The sequence below is a fragment of the Melospiza melodia genome, chromosome 5, assembly GCF_035770615.1.
Source record: "Melospiza melodia melodia isolate bMelMel2 chromosome 5, bMelMel2.pri, whole genome shotgun sequence".
Classification (NCBI taxonomy): Eukaryota; Metazoa; Chordata; class Aves; order Passeriformes; family Passerellidae; genus Melospiza; species Melospiza melodia.
In genome coordinates, this window is record NC_086198.1 from 69,263,537 (window position 1) to 69,289,764 (window position 26,228).

The following is a 26,228-nucleotide window of genomic DNA, read 5'->3' on the forward strand; positions in this document are numbered from 1 at the left end:
TATGATGAACATAGTTTAATTAAGAATTATAGCCATAGTCACACTACATTTCAAAGCATGCACTCAGTCTTCCCACTGCATAAAGTTCTACATCCATACTTGGAAGGGAAGGGAAAATACGAAGGGAAAATATCTGATAGTCTTCAATATTTACATAATTTCTAAGATGAAAAATATTAGTGAAAACAGTAGTATTCTTTTGGCATACTATGAAGGTAGTGCTTACTGCTTTTGGCAAGAGAAGGAATTATAAATAAAAATATTTTAATATTAGGGAAAGGGAAAAACTGTATCCAAAGTGTTTCACTGAATTAATGCTTTCAAACAGTACTTCAGCCCAGTAGAAGCACAAAAAATCCCCCAAAGGTCTTATTTTGCCCTGAAAGGCATTGGAAGCAGGAGTGTTACTCAACATACATGGCAGTTAACTACACACACATGGAAATCCACCTTTTAAAAACCCAATAACATTTACAGTGTTTGATTCCCTTAGGCACACACTTTGCTACCTTCTGTTTCCCTTTGTAGAACTTAATGAGACTGTGCAATACTGGAGCAGTAGTCTAAAATGTCCTGTATAGTGAATTCCATAGTAATTCCTGATCCAGGGTAGCAGCGAGCTATCAGCCCTTCAAAGTGCTTGTACTGTCGTATGAATTCATCTTGCATGGAATGCCACACAACCTGCCAAAGAAAGCAAACTTAAGAAAAGTCAACTGGCACAACACACTGCATAGGTTAACTAGAAAACACTGGCTCATTAATCAATCCTCACTTCAGGTGTCATTTTACAGCATTAAAAAGAAGATTGATAGTTTTTACCCATCAAGATCTGTAATGTTGACATGACTTGTAATAAATGTGCAAAGCAGAAAATAGTAAAGAAGATGGGTAAGTTTTCCTAATAGAGGTATTGCTTTTGTCTTTCAGGAAAACACACTGAACCAGAAGAGTGCTATAATTGTGCCACGTTTCAGACTTTAAAAAGCTGTTTAAACAAGCTGAACTCAAGTCTACTCATTATTTACTCCAGCAAGAAAGTTTACAGAGTGTAAGAAAAACATTAAACTATCAGAAAATATATAACTGAAAGTATTCTGCTATAGTGCACCAATTAAGATTCACATCAGGTTACCCACTCATGTAAATCTATTCTCTACTTCCAGTGTATTTTGCAGAACAGACATCACCCATTAATGGTCAGCTAGGGAATCATAAAGGAAGTTTCTTTCTGAAATTTTTTCCTACCACTCTGGTCCCAATCAGTATTAATCAAATAGAAACAGATTAGGATTATTAAAAAACCCAAAAGCTGTACTCAAAATTTACGTTTTTAGAGTTATGCTGAACATTGCCACAAAATACAAATGCAAAAGCAGTAATAAAAAGCCTCTGTACCACATTATAGGGTTTTCAAGACACAATTAGTTTACCTGAAGTAAGTTTTCTTCTTCACAGAGATGCTTATCTACCTTCTTGTAGAGATTATCCAATCCCTTCTTCACTTCTTTACCGGGATATTCCTTTATAACTTTACGAAGCTCTTGTTTATTAAAAGCCAGCTGATAGCTTACTTCCTCTTCCCGTATACCCTGTGCCACACGAGCTTCAACACCTTCAAAAAAATGCTAGCAACAAGTAATAGCATTAGTCACTATCACAAATCTGAGCTAATTAATTTAATTTGACAAGGATATGTATGGTTAAATCTTGATTCTGTTTCATGACTGTTGTGTTTTCCCAGTTTTTGTTTTTCAAGCGGGCACGAAGTACTGCTCAGCCACAAACATTAATACACAGCCCAACGATGCAGTCCAGTACTAGCATAAAATTGAAAGCAATTATTTCTAGAAGCAATTGAGCTTTTCTTTGCAACCTTGTAACTAATAACCAGTCAGCCTCAAAATCCTTGATTCATGAGCTCATAACCAGGGATCCAGATACTGGATCTTTTGGATGAACTCCTTAAGCACCTGAGCATCTTTTAAACCATAATTACACAACAGCATATTTGACCATGCCACTGTCATTGACCAGTTTCCTCAACATAGGAAATACAAAAGTTTCAGTAAATAGAGGAAAGTATATCCATGAACATGCAGGTTGAGCTCAACAGCACATCAGGTCTGAGTAGGGCAGAGCTAACTCCCTAGTTAACTTGCTTCACAGCAGCCTACATGATGCTGTGTTTTGGATTTGTGGCTAAAACTGGGCTGATAACACAACAATGTTTTGGTTACATCTGAACAGCTCAAACCTGACCAAATCATAGCACATAGCATCATGCTATAAAAATTAGAGTTGGAGGGGGGGTTTGGTGTTTGGCTTCAAGTTGCCTGTTGCTCAGAAACTGCCTGGGCACCAGTCTGCTTGTGAGAGGTAATCATTGACTGCTTTTGCATCACTTACTTGATTTTTTTTCCCCCTCTTTCTCTCTCCCCTTCTCTGATTAAACTGTCTTTATCTCCACCCCCAAGTTTTTTCACTTTTGCTCCTCCTATTGTCTCCCCTGGAGAGGGGGGACTGAGCAGGAGTTAGCTACATGGCAGTTTAGATGTGGGTCAGAGTCAATCCACAAGTTGGTAACAGCAACAAAGCATTTTAATTTTCAGAAAGATAATACATCTTAAATGTCTCTGAAAATGGATGCCTGAAATCCTGTTTATAGAAGAAGCCACAAGACATTCAAGTGGACAGAACTGACTCTGAACCTAAGTCACCACTCACTTTAACATTTAGCTCCACTTCAGACACTCATAATTTTCCTGTAACTTTTCTTCTTGTTGAACAACTCAAAAACTACAGCAATCTTCTCTGCACTTGAGGTGATAAAGATTATCCCAAAAATCCTGGTGATTTTTCCCCTTTCTTCTTCCTCAAAACCATTTTCTTAAGACACTGATGTTCAGTCAGTACTATTAATTGCCATGAAAAATTTGGTTATTTTCATCCAAGAGTGTTACCCTCATGAGTACTCTTGCCAGACATGCTCCAGTCCAAAATAATAAGAGATAATGATAGATGCAGTGATAAAGAGATCAAATAGTGGAAATAATACATTCAAAAACTATTGTGTACCTTTTAAATGAATACTCACATTTAATTTCTCAAGAGGCTGTCCAAGTGAGTAGATTACATAAGACTGAAGATGATCAGTGTATTTCTGTTTGGCTTCTTTTTTCTCAGCCTCCAGACAAGAAATTTTCAAGCGAGAAAGTGTTGCAAAAATATGATGGAAGTTCTCCATCATGACGACATCCCTGGGTGTCTTCTGGCTTTCATTAGCTACTTTCTCAACTGAAAGAAATGAGAAGCAAAATACTTAGAATACCAAAAGGACAAACAAATTCAGAAAAACATAACCAATAATCATAGTACTATCAAAAAAGCAATTTTGAATTTCAAGTAACTGATTACCATTTGTATGAGTCAGAACTACCACTAAATAAAATGCTTCAAAATTACCACTAAATCAAGTGCTTCAAAAGAAGCAACAGATACATGCAGGCTCTAAGATGATGAAACTTGTGTGGCAAAAAGGTCACTTATAAAAAGATAGAAAATAATGAGTATGTATGATCTCATTACAGGTGTGAGGAACAAGTCACATTCTGAGGAAGCTCACAAGCATGCTTTCAGTAACCCTAATAAATAACATATGATAGAACAATTTAAGAGAAGTCACAGCAAAATCAATTCCCATTTTCACCAGGACAAAAATCTTCAGTAAGGTAGCAGGGTTTTTTTAAATCTACTTCTTAATCTCAGTTTTTGCTTATTAGCTTTATGGTCAAAATTACCTTCAGTCCCTAAACATAATAATAAAAATAGATAATACTGCACATAGATCTTTTACTTCCCTCTTCCTCTGCCAAAAAAAGCCCAAACCCAAAAAAACAACAAGCAAGCAAAAAAAAAAAAAAAAAATTTTCTACCTATCCCTCCCTTACTGCACCTAAAAGCAGGCTGAAAGAGGATGGCTTCAACCAAGAGCAGTTAATTTTCCATGCCTGTTCATCCATTAATCATTTTGCTGAGACTATCAAGATGCCCATCATGAAAGCGATCCAGGGCACCAGTAATGAGCACAGATTCATTCCAGTCAAAACACTGAACTGCTAACTAGGAAAAATCTGCTACTGCCAATTATTTTTCTTCCTGTATGATTTTTTGCAGGGGGAAACAAAAAGACAAGAAACCACTTCAGACCGAGCATGCCAGGTTGCTGCTATCTCCCTCTTCAGTGTCTTAACCACTCTCCTCTGTCACAACTCAAAGTTACTTTCCTTTGTACATAGCTGTAAAGTATCTAAAAGTATATTACAACCAAAAGGACCACACTTGCTCACTTACATTAACAGAGACAACCAAAATTTCACCATAGTTTTTTTTTTTAATCACCTGTTAATTGGGGCAAAAGTATATATAAACAGGTGGAAACAATTATTTTAGTAAACTATGACAGCCTCGGAAGACCTACCACTGTCAAAGACAGCTCTAATAAGTTTTATGTAGGCTTTATCTAGATCGCCTCGTCGTTCTGCATTTTTGAAAATTGATTCAGCAAGGGCTGCAAACTCTTCAAATTCAGCAACAAATGGAAGGATCCCAACTTTACTCTTCTTTGAGATTTTTACTTCATCCATCTGCTTCATCTGATTACTCTTTAATTTAAAACAAGAACAAGTGTTAGGCTCTAGATCATGTAAAAGCTATTTAAAGAAAAATGCAGATATACTGAAAAAACTGACATATATAAAAGACAAATAAATTCCTTCAATTTGTACATCTATTTAGTCTTTCACCTTTTTTATCATTAAGTTTTTTTTAAGTAAAATAATTTGAAAGAAAAAGGAAAGATTGTATTTTATTCCCCTTTATTTACTTAGTATTACGTAAACAAACACCCAATGAAAAAAACCCCAGATTTATGCACCAGAAGCAATTAAAAATTTTCACTTTGTAATCTAACAAGGAATGTCACTTTTCTGATTCAGCCAAGCTAACAATTCCTTTTGTTGCACGAAATTTCTTTAGTCTTCTTTTGAAGAAATTTTACTTCTGAGTGTAATAAAAAAATCAGTTTCAAATTTTTTAAGTATTAAACTGATCAAGAATGGTCAGTTTTATGATCTTTGCCTAGAGTGAAATTACATTTATGACAATAAAACAAAGTTATAGCAACAGTTCTGTTTTCATGTGTCATATTTAATATAATGGTCGTAAAGAAAGTTTCAGACAGTAGGGGCTGCTTCTGCTACTGCCAAAACACCTCATACCCTTGTACATCCACAAGGTTTGGTTTTGGCAAGTAAAAAAGGCAGAGAGCTGTATTTTTCGTAATGAATTTCAGTAATCTCAGAAGGAGTACAAATTTAAACAAAGAATTAAGAATGTCAAGTAGCTCAGAACCCTGAGCAAGTGGTACAAAAATCTACTTATTGAGGAAAACTGGAATGGAGAGGAAAAAAGAAACATAACCACCACTTATCTGAAGGCTTGGCCAGTAGAAAAGCAATAAATTACTAATTTTCACTTCAAATTTAAAGAATTTAGGTATACAGAAATTTAAAATCAAACTGGGTAGGAGTGGGCTTCCTATAATATTACAGTTAGCTTAATCAGAATAACTAAAGAACTTACAATGCACTTATCAAAGTTCCTTTTGACAGTCACCAAAACATTTCCAAGTGTTGTGCTGAGAAAGGACGCAGGGTCCACATTTTGTGCTGTCCATACATGATGGCTCATCTTAACTAACATATAAAGGGAATTAAAGCTATCAATCTTGTCTCCCAGTGCTATAAGGTTATTCAGCTCAGGTTCAATACAACGAAATATTTTTGTCATCATTTGTCGGATCATGTCCTTCCTATTAAAAATGCATAAGAGGAAAATATTACTCTGACAGTTTACTAGGCTATTTTACATGCTTTTTGATATATTTATTTGATATAGTAGTCTCATTTGCATTCAACAAGTCTCATGACTTTCAGAAAGTCAGTACCCCACAGTAAAAATCAAAAGTCACAGGTATAAAATATTCCAAAAAGTATTTTCTCTGTGGAAGCTGCCACACACTCTCAGAACTTTGCTAAGCATACTTTCTATATTATTGTGCCAAATTTCAATTTGCAAGCTATTAAGAGAATTAAACAACTATATACAGGAGCACCCATTCTATATACAAAAATTATTCTTTTTACTGACACACTCAGTGTCTAGGTAAAAATTTAAAGTTCACTATTCACTTTCACTGAAAGGGAATAATTTCTGATTTTAGAGAAAAAAAGTTTTATATGCCAAATAAACTCAAACATAGGCTTAAGAATCAGTAATGAAAATAGCAGCACATACTCAGATGATACTGTTTGTGCAACACCAGAAGTGTGCGAACGAGATAAAGCTACTCCGTCCATTTCCTCCACTTCATTCTGTGAGAACAAGGAATGTATGCAAAGATAAGGTTTGTCTTCAATTCTTTATCAAAGTAGTTACTACATCTTACAAAACCAATATAAGTAGCAGTTCCATACCCCCAGCACCCCTGCATCCAGAGTAGAAGAAAGAACAGTTTTAAAGTTGCTGGTAATTTTCCAGTCACATTCCACTGAATTCAATATTATCCACATTTACTCCCCACTGTCTTCCTATATAGCATGATGGAGTGTTTGTTGTCATCTTAGGAGGAAACAAAGCCATGGCAAAGGAAACATGTCAGTCCTTCTTTCATAAATTTTGTTTTGGCTAGCCAAAATAAAGATCCTTCCATTTCATGAACAAAAACAAATTACTCATCACATGGATCACATAAACACCAATATATTCCCAAGCTCTCTTTTAAATAGGTCTCTTTTGAGGCCTGCTCAATACTTTTTTACTACAGTAACAGAGAATCTAAGTCATACCATTGTTGTTCCAGAGGTGCTCTGATGTTGTTGCAGTTTGAAAAATTTACTGATGAAGTCCTGTTCTGCCAGACAAAGAGGTTCTAGTTCACTTAATACTTGCTCAAAAATCTAAAGAAAGATAAAATATTTTCTCAACACACCAAATACTATGGACAGTTAACAATACTAATTTTAATTGTTTGTTACATATACTTTTTATCTTCACTGAGCTTTAGAAGGCTTACTACTACTTAACAGAAATGGAAACAGCTTATAAGTAGATGTCTAAAAGTAATAGCTGCCTCTTCAACATAGTCCTTTCTTATCCATGTAATACTGTGAAGGAAAGAACAATCTGTGTTTTTCCACAACTAAAAGTTTTCTACTTGCAGCCTGAGGAAACACTTTTGTGCTTTAACAGAAACACTTGCATTTTAATAGCAAGTCTTGGGTTCTTTCACCATCTTTTCTGCCTGGGTTGCTGAGCAGAGGAAGACTAAATTAAAAGCTTCAGGGAAGAAAAACAGGTCAACTGTGTATGTTGAAGTTAACTGTTCTGTAGAAAAAGCAGAAGTTTCTACACAGCTGCTAGAGAAACAAATAAGTAGGTTTTGTACTGAAGTCTGCAACACAATTTTTAGATTTAAACTAAAATAAAACACTATTTTGGCAATAAGTAATTACAATGATTTAATTTTATTAATAGAAAGTAAGGAAATTCTAAGGCAGATGTTAAACATATTTCTCTTAGTATCTTCTCTGCAAGTATTTAAAAATAAAGCCATGCATAATTTACATAAATTAAACCCATCTAGCCACACAGGAAATCCACATTGATGAAAATTCCCATAGGAAAAAAACCCAACAACTTAGTAGGTCAGCTCAATAGCTTATAACTCTGTATATTAAATCACATTCACATATCCAATGGGTGTGAGGTACAAGTGAGAAATTGAAAATAATAGCATAACAATTGCATAAACCTGTTTTTTAAAAGTTAGCCTTTTAATTCTAGACAAGTTGCTGCTACAAGTTTGTAATAACTTAACAGTTAATATTGTTTCAGGCATCTATTTCCCCCCAGGAAAAGACTAAGCAATGATTTGAAGAGGTCAGAAGAAAAACATTAATCTCCATCAAGTAATTCAACAGAGAACAACAAAATTATTTTTATGTCTGACTGGTAACTGCTTGTTTTCCTTCCACAGCAGTGAGGAGTTAATTCTGCAAGAAATGGTGAGCATTGTCACTTTTAATGGTTCAGAAAAAAAAGTCAACAGATGCTGAGGACAGCAGGTTTTAAAACAGGATGAGGCCACTCCAATAATAACTTAGTGCTATTGGTTAAAGTTAAAACTGATGATAACTAATGTGAAACCAGTATAAGTAAAATTTTAGGGTCACGCTCAAGTCCTGGCTCAAGTTCCTTATCTTTTGCTTTTGCTTACATACTGGCAAAATGTCACAGAACATTGAATAAATTGAAAAAAATAAAACCAGTGGAGAATCCATCAGTTTCATTCCTATTTGCTTAAATACCCATATTTGGCTTAAACTTAAAAGATATTTTTTAATGCTTGATATTCTTTAAAGATTCCACACAGCCTATAAAGGATTTAAATTTAATCTTATATTCTGAAATTAATACTGTGATCTACATATTTCTTAGGAACTGACTTTATTAGATATATGGTACATAAAAACTTCGAAATTGGCATGTTTTAGGATTTAAAAAGTAGAGATTTTTGAGCTATGGAAGAAGGATATGTAAGATACCTCTAATACAAAACTAAGCAAAAATCCTATGGGGTATTTTGGCCTTACCTTATCAAATTTTGTTCTGTCAGCCACATCCAGGTCAGAGGCAGACATGTTTCCCATGTCTAACAGTGAGGATGACTGAGATCTGCGGTTTCCTGAACTCTGAACAGAGAGTTTATTTAAACTAGAAGTAGATCCAGTTAATTTTCCAGAACTTCCATGAAGACCTGTGAAATAAAGACACTATGAAGGATGAAAGTGAAGGCAGAAGAAAATACTGAAAAATAGGTTTTGTTACAGAACATATGAGATCAAGAGTTGCTAGTAGTCCTATATTAAAATCAAACAACTTTTGTCTAAGTTATAAATGCTTTTGCTGTAACTGTATTCTTTCCTCATTACAAGGCAACTCAGATTCTTCAGCAATTTTTAAAGTACAATATAACTATTTAAATTCTCATTGTAAAGTAGGGCAAAAAGGTATAAAAGGAACACAACTCTGCAATACAGTAATACAGGGATTAAAGACTTGAAAGCTAAGACCAGTTATCACATTTGTGGATGTATTTTGGGCAAAGGCTGCCACAAGCAGAACTGAACCACAGGAAGGAAAAAAAATTAAAATATTTTATGTACACACAGGCACTTTTTAATCTTGCACTTGATCTTTCTGCTGTTAACATCCTTTTAACTACAGTTTGTTCCAGCTATTTTGCTGGATCTACAACCCTACAGTAACTCTGCTGCTAATACTCTCCCCTCCCTTTGATCATAATTAAGATTTACTCATTTCTTCATGATATTGCTGGGCCTTCTCCTAGGAGTATGTTTTTTCTTTTTTATTTCCTTTCCTTTTCCCCTAATTTTTTAAGAAATGTTGGACTAGGACAGAGAAAGCTAATAACAAAAAAGACCAAAACATCATAATTTTTTGGATCTCCAAGTAAACTTTTCACATCTAAGCCACATAGAAACTTAAAAGCAATCCTGCAAGCTTCACTTAACTGCTCTGTTGGTATCAAGTCTAGGGACACAAGACAAACTCTATAGATCTAATCTAAATTGTCACTTCAATGTATTGGAGGAATGGAAAACTATGACAAGGTCTCAGCACAAACACATTTTTACTATTAACTAGTAGCATGGGAAAACTTAAAGATATTGCCTTTATGTGGAAATCTTCTCAAATTCTATCTTTGGACTCAGAGCTGTGCTTCCTTTTTGGCTTGCCAGCCCAATGGTTCTGCTGACGTTTATTTCATTCTGAACAGTGCTTCAGTGTGAGGTAGATTCTTCCTGATGCAGCACTACATTGTAACATTGACACACATGCATTGACAACACCAACTAATGCAACTAGTTATACTCACTCTCAGTTTCCTGTTTGACAGCACTTTCTTTTCGAGGCAGTGTAGCTGGGATGGATTAGGTTGCAAGCATCAAAGACAAAGACAAGTTAAAATGCAGTTTGCACAAACCATGCACAAGATGCAAGTTAAGCTCTAACTGGAAAGAAACATGCAGAGAACTATAAGCAGCAAGTAACTACATTGCAAACACATTTAGTTGGAGAGGTACTATTCCAGAAATTCAGTATCTAAACTACATGGAAAACAGAATAAGTTTCTAGGTATTAAAGCTTGATTTTTCTTATATAGTATGTTCAAAGAACACTTTTGGTAACATGTATTTAAGTTCTCCCAAATTGAGAAGTCCATTAAATTATTTGTCAGACTCAGTTTCCATGATAAATCATATCAACAATAGACATGAAGAAATTAAAATGTACTTATGGAATTTTTTTACTGAGTCAGAGACATTGTCCACCTTTCAAATTTAAAATACACGCAATTACTGCAAAATAATTAACATCAACAGTAAGACCAGCTAACCTTTCTTAGTTGTTGCAAATCAGGATATTTACATAGAGATTACATATTTTGCATTCATGCTGCACAAAAACAGATGACTGCAAATTTGGAGAGGATAAAAATATTAAACATATAGTTAAAAAATTTACAAAGAGGTTTTTATATTTTTCCTGGCTCTTTTCAGAATTGAAGTTTCCTCTAGTGGACTTCAATATGAAATTTAAAGTAAATGGGCATTTGTAGAAAATATAGAATCCCTAGAGTAGAGGCATTTGCATACGTACACTAAAGCAATATGAGGTTTTAAAGAGATCTTGATGAGGATGGATGCTACAAGCCCCCCAAAATGGAGCAGGCAAGCAGAACCTACTGTAATAGAATGAGTATATATTTCTAAATGCCACAAACATGTCTTAAATACCAGATGTTCTCAAGTAGGCAACACTTCTGATAATTGTAACACCAAATTAAAATTTAATTCCAGCCTGTTTTTTAGATCTTGGGGGTTTGGCTGATTTTGAATAAAAAAAGTTTAGGCATGATATATTTGGCATTTGCAACTATCATGCATTGGTCGCACTTCTTCATGGTCCTCAATTTCTAAACACATGGGACTTATTACAGAATGTAAAGAAGTACAAGATCAGGCCCTGGACAATCAGGGGAGCCTTAGTGGATTTTAACAAGCTACATCATATAAACATATGACAATAGTAGCACTCTTTCCAACACTGACTTTATGGTATTTAAGTAGCAAAGTCTTGGCTTCCTCAGAGAAGAAAAAAAAAAAAAAACGAAAAAAAAAGAAAAAAGACTACTTAAGACGAGAGTGAATGCTCATGACCCAGGCTGGTTTTTTGGCCATAAAAATGCAGACAAAGAACCTCGCGCTAGCACAGAATGCCAGAATTCTCCCAGCATCCCCTCTGCATTTGAGGCACTCAAATAGCAGTACTATTCCCAAAGCACAAAAAAAAGGCAAGAACACACACCAACACAACTTGGAAACAGGTCATCTTTAGTATTTGAGTACAACTGGAGCATTATGTACCTACACTACACCTTGAACAAGTTTATTATTAAGAAGTGATATATTTTGAATGAATGTGCAATTAGTAATAGTACAATCACTACAATGAACACAGAAGCCTTTGAAATTACACACCCTTATGAGGCATTGCAACATAAATAAATTTGCACAAATACATGACAGAAGTCTTCTCAAGGTGCCGCTTTTACTCTGGTGACTGGAAGGATCTCTTTCTCCAAAATGCCTGATTGCTCCATAACATTAACACAAGTTAGGGAATTGCTACAAAAGCTGTCTCTTCACAAGTACAAATCACAAAACAAGTGTCAAGACAAAGTGTTTAGAAAGTTTCAGAGATCAATTTGTATTAGACTAATGGTATTTTATGTCTTGCAGTAAGATTGCTTTTCAAGATTTAAGAATTCAAATGTTCTGACAATGACATCTTATTGCTTTCCATGTCCAACAGCTTGCCAAGACCTACCTTTGCAGTTTTCCATCTCTCAAACAAGCCTTACTACCTTCCTGCTTTCTTCCTTTCTTTACATTTTTCTGGTTTCTACCACCAAACTTCAAATCATAAACTCAGGACCCAAAAGAGGCTGATAGAACTTACTACTTACAGCTGCACATAATTTTGGAATTCAGAATCTGCAATGGCTAAACTGTGGCAAATATACTTTCCAACAAGCTTTGAAACACTGCACCTCAAAATGCAGAACTGACAATACATAAATACGCCTATAGTACTGCTGGTTTTTAAGTATCCAGGGTTTTTTTTTTAAGCTTTATTTCCATATTCACACTAGACTAAACCAGGCAGAAATAATCTCTAAATATAAATACCTACACATTAACAAATTATGATTTCTAGTCTCAGGCTACATAGGTAAACCCCCCTGAAAAAATACATTTAAAATATCTAAGTTTTACTAGGCAGGATTAGCATTACAAAAGTAGCTTCTCAAAAATCCACCCAAGATTTATTAATAGTAGCAATAACAGCAGAAGGAACACAAAACAATGCTGCCCAAACTCACTTTCATTACAAGAGTTGATTTTTCAGATTTGTTCAGGTAACAAACTGAAATAATTCAAGTAATAAAAAGTGAGTGTAGATTTGAAAACAGAGAAATATTGTATTTTATACTTCTATGTTCACCAACTTCACAAGATTTCAGTTGTGCTACTTTGGCCTTGTGGAAGTCAGAAGTTTTACCAGTCATATTTTTCCTCCAACTTCTTTCATCTTGCCAAAAGTAAAGAATTTTACACCATTAAAAAATTAGCCCTAGGTGTCATAATGAGTCTTTTATATGCAAAGAGTAAGATTCAAAGCAAGATATGTGCCTTCTGGAAGCTTACCAAACTTTTTTCCTTCTCTGGTTGTGCCTGTCATCTTGATCTTGGCAACTTCAAAGAAATCCTTTATTTCCCTTTCATAAAGTCGTGACAAATAATCCATATAATTCTTAAAAGAAAAATGTAAATTCAATTAATAGGTATTCATACTGATTTTCTTCTATTATAGGTAAATAACTCTTAAAACCTGTGCATTTTCAAACCCTACTAAATAACAAACTGGTTTGGACTATATAACTATATATATCAATGCAGCATGCACAAAAATATATTTGTGATATTTAAACACCTTATATTCATTTTCATAGTGAGCATTAATCAGAAACTTCTACTTTTCCTTCATAAGGAAAAATATGCAATGCAGTATAGGATTACTGGTGGTAGAGTATCACAGAATTCATTTCAAGAGTAGAAGAGAAAGAATTCAGCACCAATCTCCCTTTTCTGTAAGACTGTTACTGTTCCCTCAAAAGCACACGTAAATATGTAATTCTCATATTTTTTTATTAGAAGATCACAAAGATGCCAGCCATTCACTATGTGCTTTACACTGAAGGCAAATGAATAACTATTCAAAAGCTATTGTCAAAGTCTAATTTAAACCTTCCGACAGAATTTTAATTTAAAATACTTGTTTTGTAAGGACTAACTTTTCCTTGACTTCTACCTGAACATTTTCTATACTTCTGTAGTAATTTTTTACTCCATGTTAGTTTTAAACAAGGTAGTTAAAAGTTATATGCATACAAGGGAAAAGCATTTCTATTTAATCTACTGTACAAGAGACCTCTGAATTTTTTGACACTTCCAAGTGAAATGAAGGTCTGTTGAAACAGAGATGTTACACAGGCAATAAGCACAATTGAACCAATCTGAAAGTAGCTTAATAATTTTTTCTTACTCAGCTGTTTAATGGCAAACTTGTTTTACATAAATATTAAGATTAATATCTTGTGATACCTCAGCACAGACTGTTTGAGGAAAAAAAACAACAAACAGAGCAGGAGATCACAAATACTAAAAAATGAAGTTTCCTATTCTAAAAAGGAATAAAAAAAGAGGAGTAGTGAGTTATACTTAATATATAGCAATATTAAAATGACATGTACATGCACAGAGCCAATTCTTTTGACTCTCAAGCCCAGTCTATTATGTACATTCTCTAGCATCATTTGATCACTTCACATACCTTTGTTAGCCCTTCATATTTTCCATAATCTGTGTTCTTGAGCCACTCCATCAGTTTAGCATATCGAAGTAAATCTCTGTGAAATGGATGATGATTGGGTAATGTCAATTCAGCAGAGTGCTGGGCAAGAGTGGAGCTCTGATCGTGACCCTTGATAAGAAAAAATATTAAAGTAAATCTGGAAGCACTACACAGATGCATTAGAAGTTTCCTGGAAAATTTAATACGAGGCATCTCATTCAGACAAACAGAAAGGCCTCAAAATACCTTGCACATAAGCAAGGTCTATAGATGCAGGCTGAAAAAGACACCTAACCTAATACAGACACCGAGTTATTACAGCCAAGGCAGGCAGTGCATCTTAATAAGTTTGTTCATTTTAAGGCTTTTTGGCTTCTAGGTGAGTCACTTTGGCACTTTTTGTAAAAGAATGCAATGTACACCTAAATGAAAATTTAATGACAAAAAATTTTCAGAAAGAATTGAACACATTATTCCTCTAAAAAAAAAGAAAATAGCTGCTTCTGTTTAAAGATGTTTTTCAACATACTTTAGTCCACTTTGGCCAAGCCCTCCTTGATCAAGTCTTTAAAACATCAGTGCATAACACATTCCCTCTCACTCCACACAAACACACACAACACACCGTCAGTGAATGTTTACAGCCAGCAGCATGAACCAATCCACTCCTCCTTTACACAAAGATCCCATCATATTGCTAGAACAACACATGATTTAGCTTTTTAAGCTTTCAGTTGCCTGAACAAGCTTCCCGAGTAATTCAGGAAGAGCAAGGTAATACCTCTGTGCAGTCACACAGCAGAACACACAGCCACTATCCCTGGGTTAAAAGAATGGAGGATAATTTATTTAATTAATTTCCAAATGGCTTTAATATTTTCTATAAAGTCTTTTTTTACTGTGCTTGCTGTAAATACAGCAACAGAACTTATAGTCTGTGCCATGGAAGCACACAAAGATTGTACCAATTGGTCTCCAATTCCTGCATCACATGCAGGTGCTTTATAAAGGTCAGTCAATGTCCATTCCTGAGAGAGGAAGCATTCCTGACAGTTCCATCTTGGACATGACAAGTCAGCAATAAGAATAAGCTATACCATTTAAAAAGTGCCTTTGCCTGTTTCTAAGTCAGAAGAGAAGCAGTTTGGATCAAAACTAAAGCAACTTTGTCTTACCCTTTTTCTGTTATACTGGATATGAATCAGTTCAAGACATTTGTTAGAGAAAGCTCTTCCACTATACATTCACACATTTGTTTAAAAAAAAAACAACTAAGATTTAATTTGTAAAATACCAACTTTTACTAAGTTGGCAACATGAACACTGCCAGCTTCTGGATTAAGCTGAACTACTACATAACAATCATAGAATGTTTTGAGTTGGAAGGGATCTTAAGGACCATCTAGCTCCAGCTCCCTTGCCATGGGCAGAGACACCTTCATTAGAACAGGCTGCCCAAAGCCCTATCCTTGAACAACTAGACTTGGACACTTCCAGTGATGGGGCATCCTTAAACTCTTTGTGACTTGTCTCAGTACACTTTTGTATCCAACATGAGCGTGAACTTACTCTGAGCCCTGCTCTTTTAACTACGTACACTGGCATACAAATAGACCCAAAGAAACAACCCTGGCCAACTTCATTAATTTATGCTCACAGAAAATGGGGAAGGATAACACTATAATTTTTCTTATAAAAACAGTCCTGTAGTCTGACTTCAACAAAAAGCTAGTGCAATTATTGGAACATATAATTTGGAATTAGAATCCAGCCAGCATTAGCAACACAGCTGCTCTTGTGATTACTGAGGTCATACTCAATATTGTGGGCATACTTTTGGGGATACATATAGAAAAACTTTTCAACAAATCTTTGATATGCTTCTATGAAAAACTCCCTCCAACCCCTCATTTGTCATATTCCTACACCATGTATTTTTAATGTTCAAGTTCATTATAGTTTAACGTAATTTACCTGGTGGCTGTCACAGCTTTTATCACCTACATCAGTCTAAATGCTCATTCATATTACTGCTAGGAAATACTCAGCTATCCAAATGTTTATGTCTTCTTCCATGGAACAATTTTATTCATGTCCCTTTATTACACACAACTTATCTGGTTAGTAGTTGTATTATTCATAATGCTAGATGACAAATTCCCTGACAAAGTATATTTCTCTCTCCAGGCCAACTTTTCCACAGGACTAATCATTCTAGTTACAGTAAAGCATGTTCTGTTCAAGATTGCCAAAAACATTATAGAGCTTCTAGAGGTACCTTTTCCATCTCATTTAGGGGCTTTCTCTCATTGCACATAAACTTATATCATTACCAAATGAGATCACGAATGTCATTCAACTATTTCATCATTTGAAAGCTTCAACCTGCTTCATATTTCAAAGGCAGAAAGCTTGGAATTGCCTTTGAGTGCTGAAGCTGGTTTTCAAAAAATCTTTAAAGTAATAGGTTAATTAATTATTAGTATTACACAGAAAAGACAACTACATTAACTGTTAGTAAATAGTTTAACACTGCAGCAAACGGCAATCTGAAGTTGCATTTCTGTTCAAAATTTTTAACATTTATTCTCCTTTTGATGTAAAGGAGGTGAAGCACTTTAGTATCTTACAACCATAGTTTGAATCAAGCATTGATTATTTTGCTTTTCAAAAAATAAAGAGCAATTTCACACTTTCAAGGAAATATATTTAGGCTCAAATGCCAATGTAACTATGTTTTTCCATCTAATGACTTCCAAATCAAAATGTCTTGCTTATATTAACAGCTTCCTATACATTATAACTAATATAGGCAAGACATTTTCATTTGTCTTTTTAATTTAGAATTCTTTACCTTTATCTTAGTTTCTTCTGAAGTGCTTTAAATTACTTTTTAAAGAAACATTGTAAACAAATAATGCAACTCTTCAGATGTTAAGGGTAACAAAGTATTGCAGATTAGGTTTACAACGTCAGACTAAGAAATTGCTATATTCCTCAAACTATCAAAACAAGTTTGTTTTGGTAAGATGACACAAAAATCTGCTATACCTCCAGCACCAGAATCTGTACCTCAAAATGAAGTACAAACTCTCTTTTTTTCTCTTTTCCAACAATGAAAACCTTTGCAGAGTCTCATCTCTTGCAGGTAATGAACTCTTCCTGCTTAAACTTAACAGCAAAACCATGATTGTTTTTATCTGTTGATTAATACCTCACAGCTAACAGCAAGCTTTTCAGAGGGCAAATTTCTATGAAAAATAACATGAGGCCACTAGTAGTATCACAATTTTAAAAAAAGTAAACTGACAGTTGGTAATAGCATTCTCAACAGCACTGAAAAGTGTCTTAAGAATAATAATTTCATCTCATACACATAATATTTCACAGTAATAATAATCTCTTGCCATTTTTTAAAAAATAAAATCCTCAGAAAGACATTCTTTTAAACATCCACTTCCATACACAAGTCCAATATTCAAACTCTGTGGATGCATTTACACAACATAGTTTCTACTTGCTCATTTAAGGGCTGGGACACATAGTCTATACCCAGGTTTTCAAAATATGTGAAGTGACAGAGGAAAAATACCTTCTTAAGAACAGAAGCTAAAGGCAAAAAAAACCCACTATGTTGTGGAGCTGGAATTTTTCTGCAAAGTGAAGACAATATAGAAAGCAGTTATCTTTGCCATAAAAAGCCAGGCTCTAAATGCAATTTTCTATACAATTATCCAGTGTTACTCTATTCTATTTCTGCACACAGTCTAATACAGAAAATTTAGAACTGTAAAAACTTTTATTGAGCTAATATGTATAAAACCAGAATTACTATTTTTTATTTACAAATACTGCAATTTCCCACATTTTCAATACCTGTACTGTTGCACATTTATTACTATTTCCTGGAAATATTTTTTCTCCATGCATGTCAATCTGTCTCTCAGCAACTTTTAGGAATGAGATCAGAGGAATGTTAGCTCCTAAACATATAAACAAAGCTTAAGGGCTGACAAAAATAATAGAAGTGAAAAGGGATGTAAGTCTGATGCTCTGTAATCAGTAAGGACAAATTTCTTTTTGCAGAGTCAAAAATGCAGCTGCTAGTTAGATAATTTCAAGCTCAGGAAAAAAGTTGGTTAGAAAATCTTGTATCAAACTCAATGTACTCACTGGAACTGAATGATAGGAGGACCTGTTATAGAGCTGAAGGAGGGTCTGAGTAAACTGATTGAAGATAAAAAACACATAAATTAAAAAGCTGAGGCTAAAAAAACCACCCAGACTTTAGGAAACACGTGTCAGGACAGTGTTTGATGAATAATTCAAGTTAAGAAACAAAACCAATGTTCAGACATTTTATTTTGCATGTTTGGTTTTGGTTTGGGGGTTTTCTCATGGTCTTTGAGGTTCAGACAGCAAGACCTGTATTCTCAGCCACTTAGATCCTTAAAACAGGTCACTGCTTTTTCTCCTCAATAATCAAGCTCTACAATTAAAATAAATCCTTATATATCACATAATGCATTTAATTCTGACAGCAAGCTGTAGTGGGTTTGGTTTGTCAATTTGAGATTTTGGGGGTTTTTAAAAAGAGATGTTTGGTTGTAAGAGACTCCTGTAGGCAGTTATTGTTTGGTATGCTTAGCAGTACCTGTGCCTGAAGACCTTCTAGCATTTCCTGATTACAGCACAGAGTATGTCCAATTTTAGATAGATTGTTTTCCTTCTCCAGACAAGTTTGTGACCAAAAATTGCATATTCAATAGTAAGAAATAATACCTGCTGAACAAATACGCTGTTCAAATGACTGGCAAGTCTCCGTGCAAACTGCTCCCGCAGGTCACTAAACCGCTGCTGCTGCTGCTTCACGGCGTGTAGCATGTCGTGTCCTACAAACAGAAAGGACTTCAGAGTGTACAAAATACAGAGTAAGATATTGAACAGGGGAGCCAAGAGGACCAGAGGTCACAATTCCTTCAATCAACAGAACAAAATCTGAGACTAGTTGGCAAGGCACCAGTATAATAAATTTCGTTAGACAGTAGTCTGACAAAAACGTTACCTGGACGAAGAGCTACATTCATACACTGCAGAAGGGCATCTGCTGCATTAGTGCAGGCCTCAATGCCTCGAGAAGATGTCAGATCTCCCTCCTGAAGGGCCTTTATATGGCCCTTAGCCAGATCCATGTGATTCTACAAAATAATGGATAGTATTGTCCATAAGCTGAAAGCAAATTAGTTTGCTATGCTAGTGAACCAAGAAGGATAAATACAATTTTGTCATTATAACTTACTGAAAATAGTAACAATTAAAGAGGGTAACAACCTAAAAGAATTTTATACCTGACATGAGCAACCACAGTAAACATAACAAAAATGCTTACCACTAAGAACTCTATCTCTGACAGCAGTTTAACATTATTTGTGTTGCTGAGATGAATTAGGTGGTTGCTTTCTGAAATTTGATCCATTTGCTCCTTTACACTCTGAAGCATCTCTTCGTAACTGCTCAGCTTTAGCTCAATTTGGTCAACTTCCTTTAGAGCTTCATCCAACAACTTCATCAAGATATTCACCTGTTTCTCTGAGGCCATAATGGACTGAATATTTGCCTGTAAAGAAAATAGAATGCTTTTGAGATATGAAAATGTCTATCTCCTTCTCCGTCTGTTATTGTCAAATAGTTCCCAAAATTCTTGATGCAATCGATGAAACAAAATAATATAAGCCATAGTGTTACTGAACACACAAATTCATCAATCTATGACACATTCAAAAAGATAAGATATAAAGCCAAAATTTTGCTCAAGTTCTTGGAGCAGAAGTATTGGTCTGCAGAAAAACAAAAAGCCAAAAAGTAATTCCTACTATACCAGAACATTTTTAATTCCAAAAAAAAAAAAAAAAAGCATAGGTGATAGGGTTAGATTTTCTGTTGCAAGATCAGCCATCGCTATGACAGCAGCCATTTTCAAAATATACAAGAAACACACAACTTGACAGTTTGAGGAGGTTGTTGATGGTTCCCTCAAGTCTGTATCCCCTGCATCTCCTAAGTTTTCCAAGAGATCTTTAGGATGCTGGGCTGTCTAAAAAACATCTACATTTCAGCATGTGACAGGTCAGGTTAGCTACCTTTTCCGAGAATGCACTTTGGGGACCATCAAAGAGAACAGTTCAATGTGTTGGCATGCGATACTGTGCATCAGAAGCAATGCTTACCCCATCCAGCATCACCACTGTGCATCAGAAGCAATGCTTACCCCATCCAGCATCACCACTGTGCATCAGAAGCAATGCTTACCCCATCCAGCATCACCACTGTGCATCAGAAGCAATGCTTACCCCATCCAGCACTTGCAGCTCTCTTGACAACTTCTCTGCAAAGGCTTCAGCATTAGCAATAGCGTATTCACACCCTTCCATCATTATTTCAATATCCTGTTCCTCTCTTGCATTTAACTCCTGGTATTCATCCACAGCTTCTTCATCACCTCCTGCTACACTTTGATTCTCTCCACTTGGAACAGATTCTTAGGCAGAGAATAAGGAAAATAAAACACGTTATCAAGTCCAGAAAGTCACAAGTATTTTAAGAGTACCAAAGTATGTTTAAACTACCTGTAAGTAAATCAATCCATTAAACAACTCTCCTAAAAAGCACCTGCTGCCTATGAACACATTTTTTCAAGTCTCAGTCTTCCACAAGCTTCATTACAATTTCCAGGACCGATTCCCAACAGTGATGTTTTCCAAATTATGTAACATAAGCAAAATACAAATATCCACCTTCCTTTATTCCAAGGAAAAACCTAGTCTCAGTTTATTTACCTCTTACACTGGTAATCAGCATTAGAATATATTACAGTATGACACTCTATTTGTTAATGGAAAATCAGTACAAGTTAGATTCTCTCTTTTAGTTGACAGAGCATAAGGGAAACATACCAAAGTTGATTAATACATATACTACTGATTAAATAAAAGTTATCTTGACACTCGAGATGAGTTTCACAGCAGGAATATCAGTACTGAGATAAATGAAAATCAAATAAACAATGGTTTCCTTAACTGCAATTTCTCACAACAGTGTTTAACGAATTTAACAAGACACTCAAAGGCTGACAAATGAATATTAACACAGTCCAGCCAGAAAGTGTTTGGGACATTTGAAACATCTCTCTTATCTCTAGCAACTTGATAAGCTAACCAAAGCACTAAAAAAACAACCAACCAAACAAAAGTTGTATTATTTAACAAAATTGCTTACAAGGCAAAATAAAGGAAAAAGGTGTTACGCACCTTCTGCAACTTTAGGAAGTTCTGAAGAATTAAAAGGTATGGAAAAGCAGAGGAAAGGAAGCAGAGAATGTTAGCTAGACAAAGCACGAACAGTGTGTATACATTTAAGTGGCAGTAAGTTCCAATGTTTTATTATTGCACAAACTTGAACTGTTAGATGTTTAAAACAAATTCTGGTCAACACCAAAACACAGAAATGCTATCCCTTCCTGTTTCACATTTCCAATTCAAATTTTTCTGCACACACCAGTGTAGTATTTAATACCAGTAGTTTCACCACCTCTGATAGACTCTATGTGATATACTCCTACTTGTTAAGCTTTACTATAAAATGTTAACTATTAAAAGATAATGTGACCATAAAGTATTTGCTACAGCATAAGCAAACAAGATACAAAGCCATCCTAGCCACCAATCAGTCACATAAATTGTAATACAGTCCAGCAGAATTTAGCACGTGCCTCACAGTCAATGAACTAGAAATCTCATATAAAAGTCCCTTACCTTCTAGAATGCTACAGACTCTTGCTTTTTGAAGTATTTTTCTAATTCAGGGGAAATGCAAATGAGAACAAAAGCAGTTGTGTTACACATTTAGACCTACCAGTTCTTGGAGGTAGATTTTATTTTGTTCAAGAAACAGAATGTCTTAGAAATACAGAAAGCTTATCAGTATTTAGAACTTCATTAATGAAGTATTTTGTCTTGGTTCTCAGTTTTCTAACAAAAAATGTGCTATATAGTCATCTCGTTTATCTGAAGACTTAGAAAATATAAAGTTGAAAAGAAATAAGAATAAGAAAACAACACATCAGGATTAAGAGTATTTTTTTTAGTGTATCTGTTTTAAATCAGTAATTACTAAACTTTATACTTCAAATACAATTGTAGAAATTTACCTTCCAGCAGCTGTGAACTAACATTAATAAAGTCAATTTTCTTTCTAAGGTATCTCTGATTGAGTTTCCAGATACATGAAATGAAGGTGTTCTTTTCCACTGTGCTGCTTGCAACCCATTTGTACACTTTGTCAAAATGCAAATCAAATTCAGGACTCTCCTGCAAAAGATGAAATATGTTACATGCTCCACAGTCAAATGATTCTCTAAGCAGCAGAGACTGTCCACACATTTAATAATGGAGATGACAGGATAAAAATTAAATTACACACATATCAACCTGAATCTCATACAGCAAATTTAGGGCCCTCATGGACCTTAATAAAGGTGCTAAAATGATAGTGAAGAATCAGAATCCATGCTATGACAGTAGTATTTTGTCAAGGCAAGTAAGACAAAAATAACACAATACACAAATGTGTAAGATTTTTCATTAAGTTTATGACAACAAATTAATTTAGGAGGGCAAAACCAGGTTGCTCCTGTTCTGTGGAAAAGTCCACCATACCAGGACTGTATGCTTCCAACTCACCCTCAAGCTTATATACTGCTCATTAAGAACATTGTAAGTGTCCCAGCAAAAAAAAATTACAAGTAGCAGAACATTTTGGATACTTTAACAATTTATTACTGTATATAAATTCTCTTACTGTCTCTTACTGTCATAAATTCTCTTACTGGAAATTAAGCTTGGGTGAAAAAATTTACATAAGACTTAAAAAGGTACTACTGATCCTTAACAGATGCTCTCTACAGTCACTGAGAGATCACTACAACTAACAGGGCAGATATTGAGACTATTGCTATTCAAGCATATCTAGCCTACTGTTACTCAATTAACCAGGGTTATATTCTTGCAAAGGCTGAAAGAAAATGCAGGCACAGGCAGCACAGGAATGTATCACCTTAATTAGCCTGTTATCAATCTAATTGTTAAAGCAGCCAGTAACAAGAAGTTAAGTCTGACTTGGAATGAAGAGGATGCTGTGAGCAGAGGACTGAACAAAAAAGTGACACATACTTTAACAGCATCTTTGGCATCAACAACAGCAAGGTCCCGAAGTGCCCACGCAGTCTGCCTTTTGTAAAAATCTCCCTTGTCAGATTTTTTCACTTTGACCACATTTACTTGCACTGGTCGTTCTGTAGTCACTATTAAATGAAGTAAGAGAGTCATTTCAAAACACACATACTGCTTTCACATTTGTTTCTGCTGTACTTCAACTTCTTAAATAAATAATCTGTGGGGGAGATTTCATAGTATTTATCTGATAAAAAGGAACATTTTGAAACATTTTCATTCACAAAAACCACAGCTCAGTTTAAGCTGATATCTCTATACAGCTTGTGAGGTTATGACCCCAATTTTCACCTATTTCTTTGATACAGCAGATTTTGGACTATGATCATGTAACTGACAAAGTACAGACAAAACTGGAGAGTACAGTCAGAATAAAAACACTTTCAGACATTTTTCAGTCAAAAAATATTCTAGCAAGCTAATTTCTTGACAGATCAACCCAAAGCACCTAATTTTTAAGAGATATAATGTAATAACAGGCACTTAAAGGAACATTAGAACTCAATTCAGTTGCTATGCCCTTCCTTGGACTCTAACAAATATTCTTTAAAGCATTTTATTTAGGCTTATCAGTTTAGATGATTACTAAACCCTGTTTTAAGCACTACATAAGGCCTGCTTCAAAAGCCCACCAGTACCAAAATAATTTTTGACTCCTTCCTTTCAAATTACAATGAGATCTGTGAATCAAAGTAGTGGGCTTTGCTTCTTTTTTTAGTAGAAGCAATAATGAAAGTACAAGCTAAAACTAATTTTCTCCATTAGGAATGGAAAGCACCTGCTTTACATAAGTCAAGAATAAGGATTGTACATTAAGCTAAAACAAATGCAACCAAGAAAAAACAAAGCTGAAGACAACAAATACAGTGTGGTATTCCTATGTACCTGTGGCACACAAAAAGCAGTTCCTCTTCTTTTTGCCTGCTTTGCACACATTCACAATGCTCAACAAACGTTCGTCATTGGGAGTGAAAATATCCCTCTGCAAGGCATGCTTGATTGCAGTCATTTTCTCTCAGCTGAAAGATTTTAGGAGGTAAAAATAAACTCAAGCACATTTAACTGACACACATGAAAAAAGAACCAATCATGTACTTACAGTAACTACAGGATTTTAAAATTCAATTTTACAGATAACTTAATGACTTGCAATCTAGACAGGTATGACTTGGGTGGAAGACCAGACCACTTTGGGGAAAAAATACTAAAAAAAAAAGGCATACTCACTTTTTTCAATTAGAAAACTGCAACTTATTAATACCTGGATGATCCTTCAGCTTAAATTAACAGAGTACAAAAAGCTTCTTTGTAGTAAGGCATTAACATAAAAAAGCTGCAACTGGAACCAGGAAAAAAAGACCATCTAATGCTCAAGCTTGTAGAACTCAATTACACAAGCACAAAAAATAACAAACAAAACAAAACACCCCACCAAGGTCCAGAAAATTAAGGAATCGGCAATATTCACTTGATTCAGAACAGTTTCTCACACTACAGAGAGATTTTATCTAGATTGAACAGAGAAACGCATTAGACATCACATTCCAGTGTTTTCATTTAAATACAGAAGTTTCAATATTATCCGTGCCTTAAAATTCTACAGTTCATTAAAAGCATGATTAGTATACACAACATGCTACACTGCTTGATGCTGAGACAATTTATGGAGCTGAATTGCAGGCTGGCTTGTTCTCTTGAAGATGCCTGAGTTGCTTTCTCTGATAAACTCACAGAAAAGACAAAGTCTTGGGCACTACAGTAATTTTGAAGATTATTAACTCAAGAACTTTGTGAACAGAAGGGAAAGTGGAAACTGTCAACAGTACTGTCAACAGAGCTCAGGGCATGCTGTTTACATGACAGTGTAAAACTCCAAAGGTGCTAATAACTTTCCTTCTCTTCATCAAATGCTGGGCCCACCTTTTGTTTCCCAAATTGTACCAGGTCACCATTCCTGTTACTCTTCAACAGATGCATAAGATGAACACACAAAATTCTGATAATCTGCTGCATTTCATAGTCAGATACCTCTTTCCTTCCTTATTTAGAATTTTATTTTCTGCTCTAAGTCACAATCAAACTGCAACAAATTGCTAACTCTCCCATGGCAGTGCTAACACAAGTTGTCCAGCTTAGGCAGAATACACCTTTCCCATAAGGCACAGCATGATAAATCCAAGATCCAAGGCTGGCTCTCACATACAGTACAACTTCTGAGTTACAAACTCAGTCCCTTTAGTCACAGTCACCAAAACCTTCACACTGTGCCAGGACCAAGCACAAAATTCGGCTTGTCACACTTGAATCCTGCTGTGTCAAAGGAACATAGAATTTAGCCGAAGGAGCTGGAAATAAAGCTCCTTCTTCAGGAAAAAAAAAAAAGCTTCTAGAAAGCAGAGCCCACACTAGACTCAGATAAATTCCTTTAGACACTGCTGCGTTTACTGTTGTAATACTCCAGACAAAGGCTACGTGAAATCCGTCAGAGACACGGCATCCCAGCCGCGGCCTGTCCAGGAGCACAGGCCAGCCGGGGCCCGGCAGTGCGGGGCGGCTGCCGGCGCTGCCCGGCCCCTGCCAGGCTGCAAACAGGAACGGCCGCCGCTCCCGCACGCCACCGGCTCACAGCGCACCGCAAGGGCGCAGCCCAACCACAGCACCGCCGGAAACCGACAACACGGTAACAATTTAACAGAAACACTCAGAAGAGCTACCTAGAGCAGCGGCGGCCTCCCGAGGGCCCGTCCGACACGACTGCACCGCCTCCCGCCTGCGAGTCCCGCACAAGCGGCCCCCGACCCGCCCCGAACCCGGCGG

General features: G+C 35.5%; 1 protein-coding gene across 7 annotated transcripts; it reads right to left on the reverse strand.

Annotated features, from left to right (window-relative positions):
- On the reverse strand, positions 1 to 26,228 carry EXOC1 (exocyst complex component 1). 7 transcript variants are annotated; one of them, XM_063157241.1, is made up of 21 exons: positions 26,126 to 26,228; positions 24,297 to 24,430; positions 23,352 to 23,482; positions 22,331 to 22,490; positions 21,432 to 21,452; positions 20,475 to 20,662; positions 19,514 to 19,741; positions 19,190 to 19,322; positions 18,907 to 19,016; positions 18,298 to 18,351; positions 14,104 to 14,253; positions 12,918 to 13,023; positions 10,022 to 10,066; positions 8,715 to 8,878; positions 6,909 to 7,019; positions 6,358 to 6,434; positions 5,644 to 5,872; positions 4,481 to 4,664; positions 3,098 to 3,297; positions 1,434 to 1,628; positions 1 to 684 (listed from the first exon to the last, which is right to left on the reverse strand). In XM_063157241.1, the coding sequence occupies exons 2-21, from the start codon at positions 24,418 to 24,420 to the stop codon at positions 532 to 534; spliced, it is 2,763 nt and encodes a 920-aa protein (XP_063013311.1). In that variant the 5' UTR covers positions 24,421 to 24,430; positions 26,126 to 26,228; the 3' UTR covers positions 1 to 531. The 7 variants fall into 7 exon arrangements, with proteins under 7 accessions (XP_063013311.1, XP_063013312.1, XP_063013314.1 ...); XM_063157242.1 differs by lacking the exon at positions 21,432 to 21,452; XM_063157244.1 differs by lacking the exon at positions 18,298 to 18,351.

Excerpts from the sequence above, each read along its gene's own strand:
- EXOC1 (XM_063157241.1), bottom strand. The coding sequence starts at position 24,420 with ATGACTGCAATCAAGCATGCCTTGCAGAGGGATATTTTCACTCCCAAT. Across the intron at positions 7,020-8,714 it reads ACAGAACAAAATTTGATAAG|ATTTTTGAGCAAGTATTAAG; the intron begins GTAAGGCCAAAA and ends ATCTTTCTTTAG. Across the intron at positions 4,665-5,643 it reads GGAACTTTGATAAGTGCATT|AGTAATCAGATGAAGCAGAT; the intron begins GTAAGTTCTTTA and ends TTTAAATTAAAG.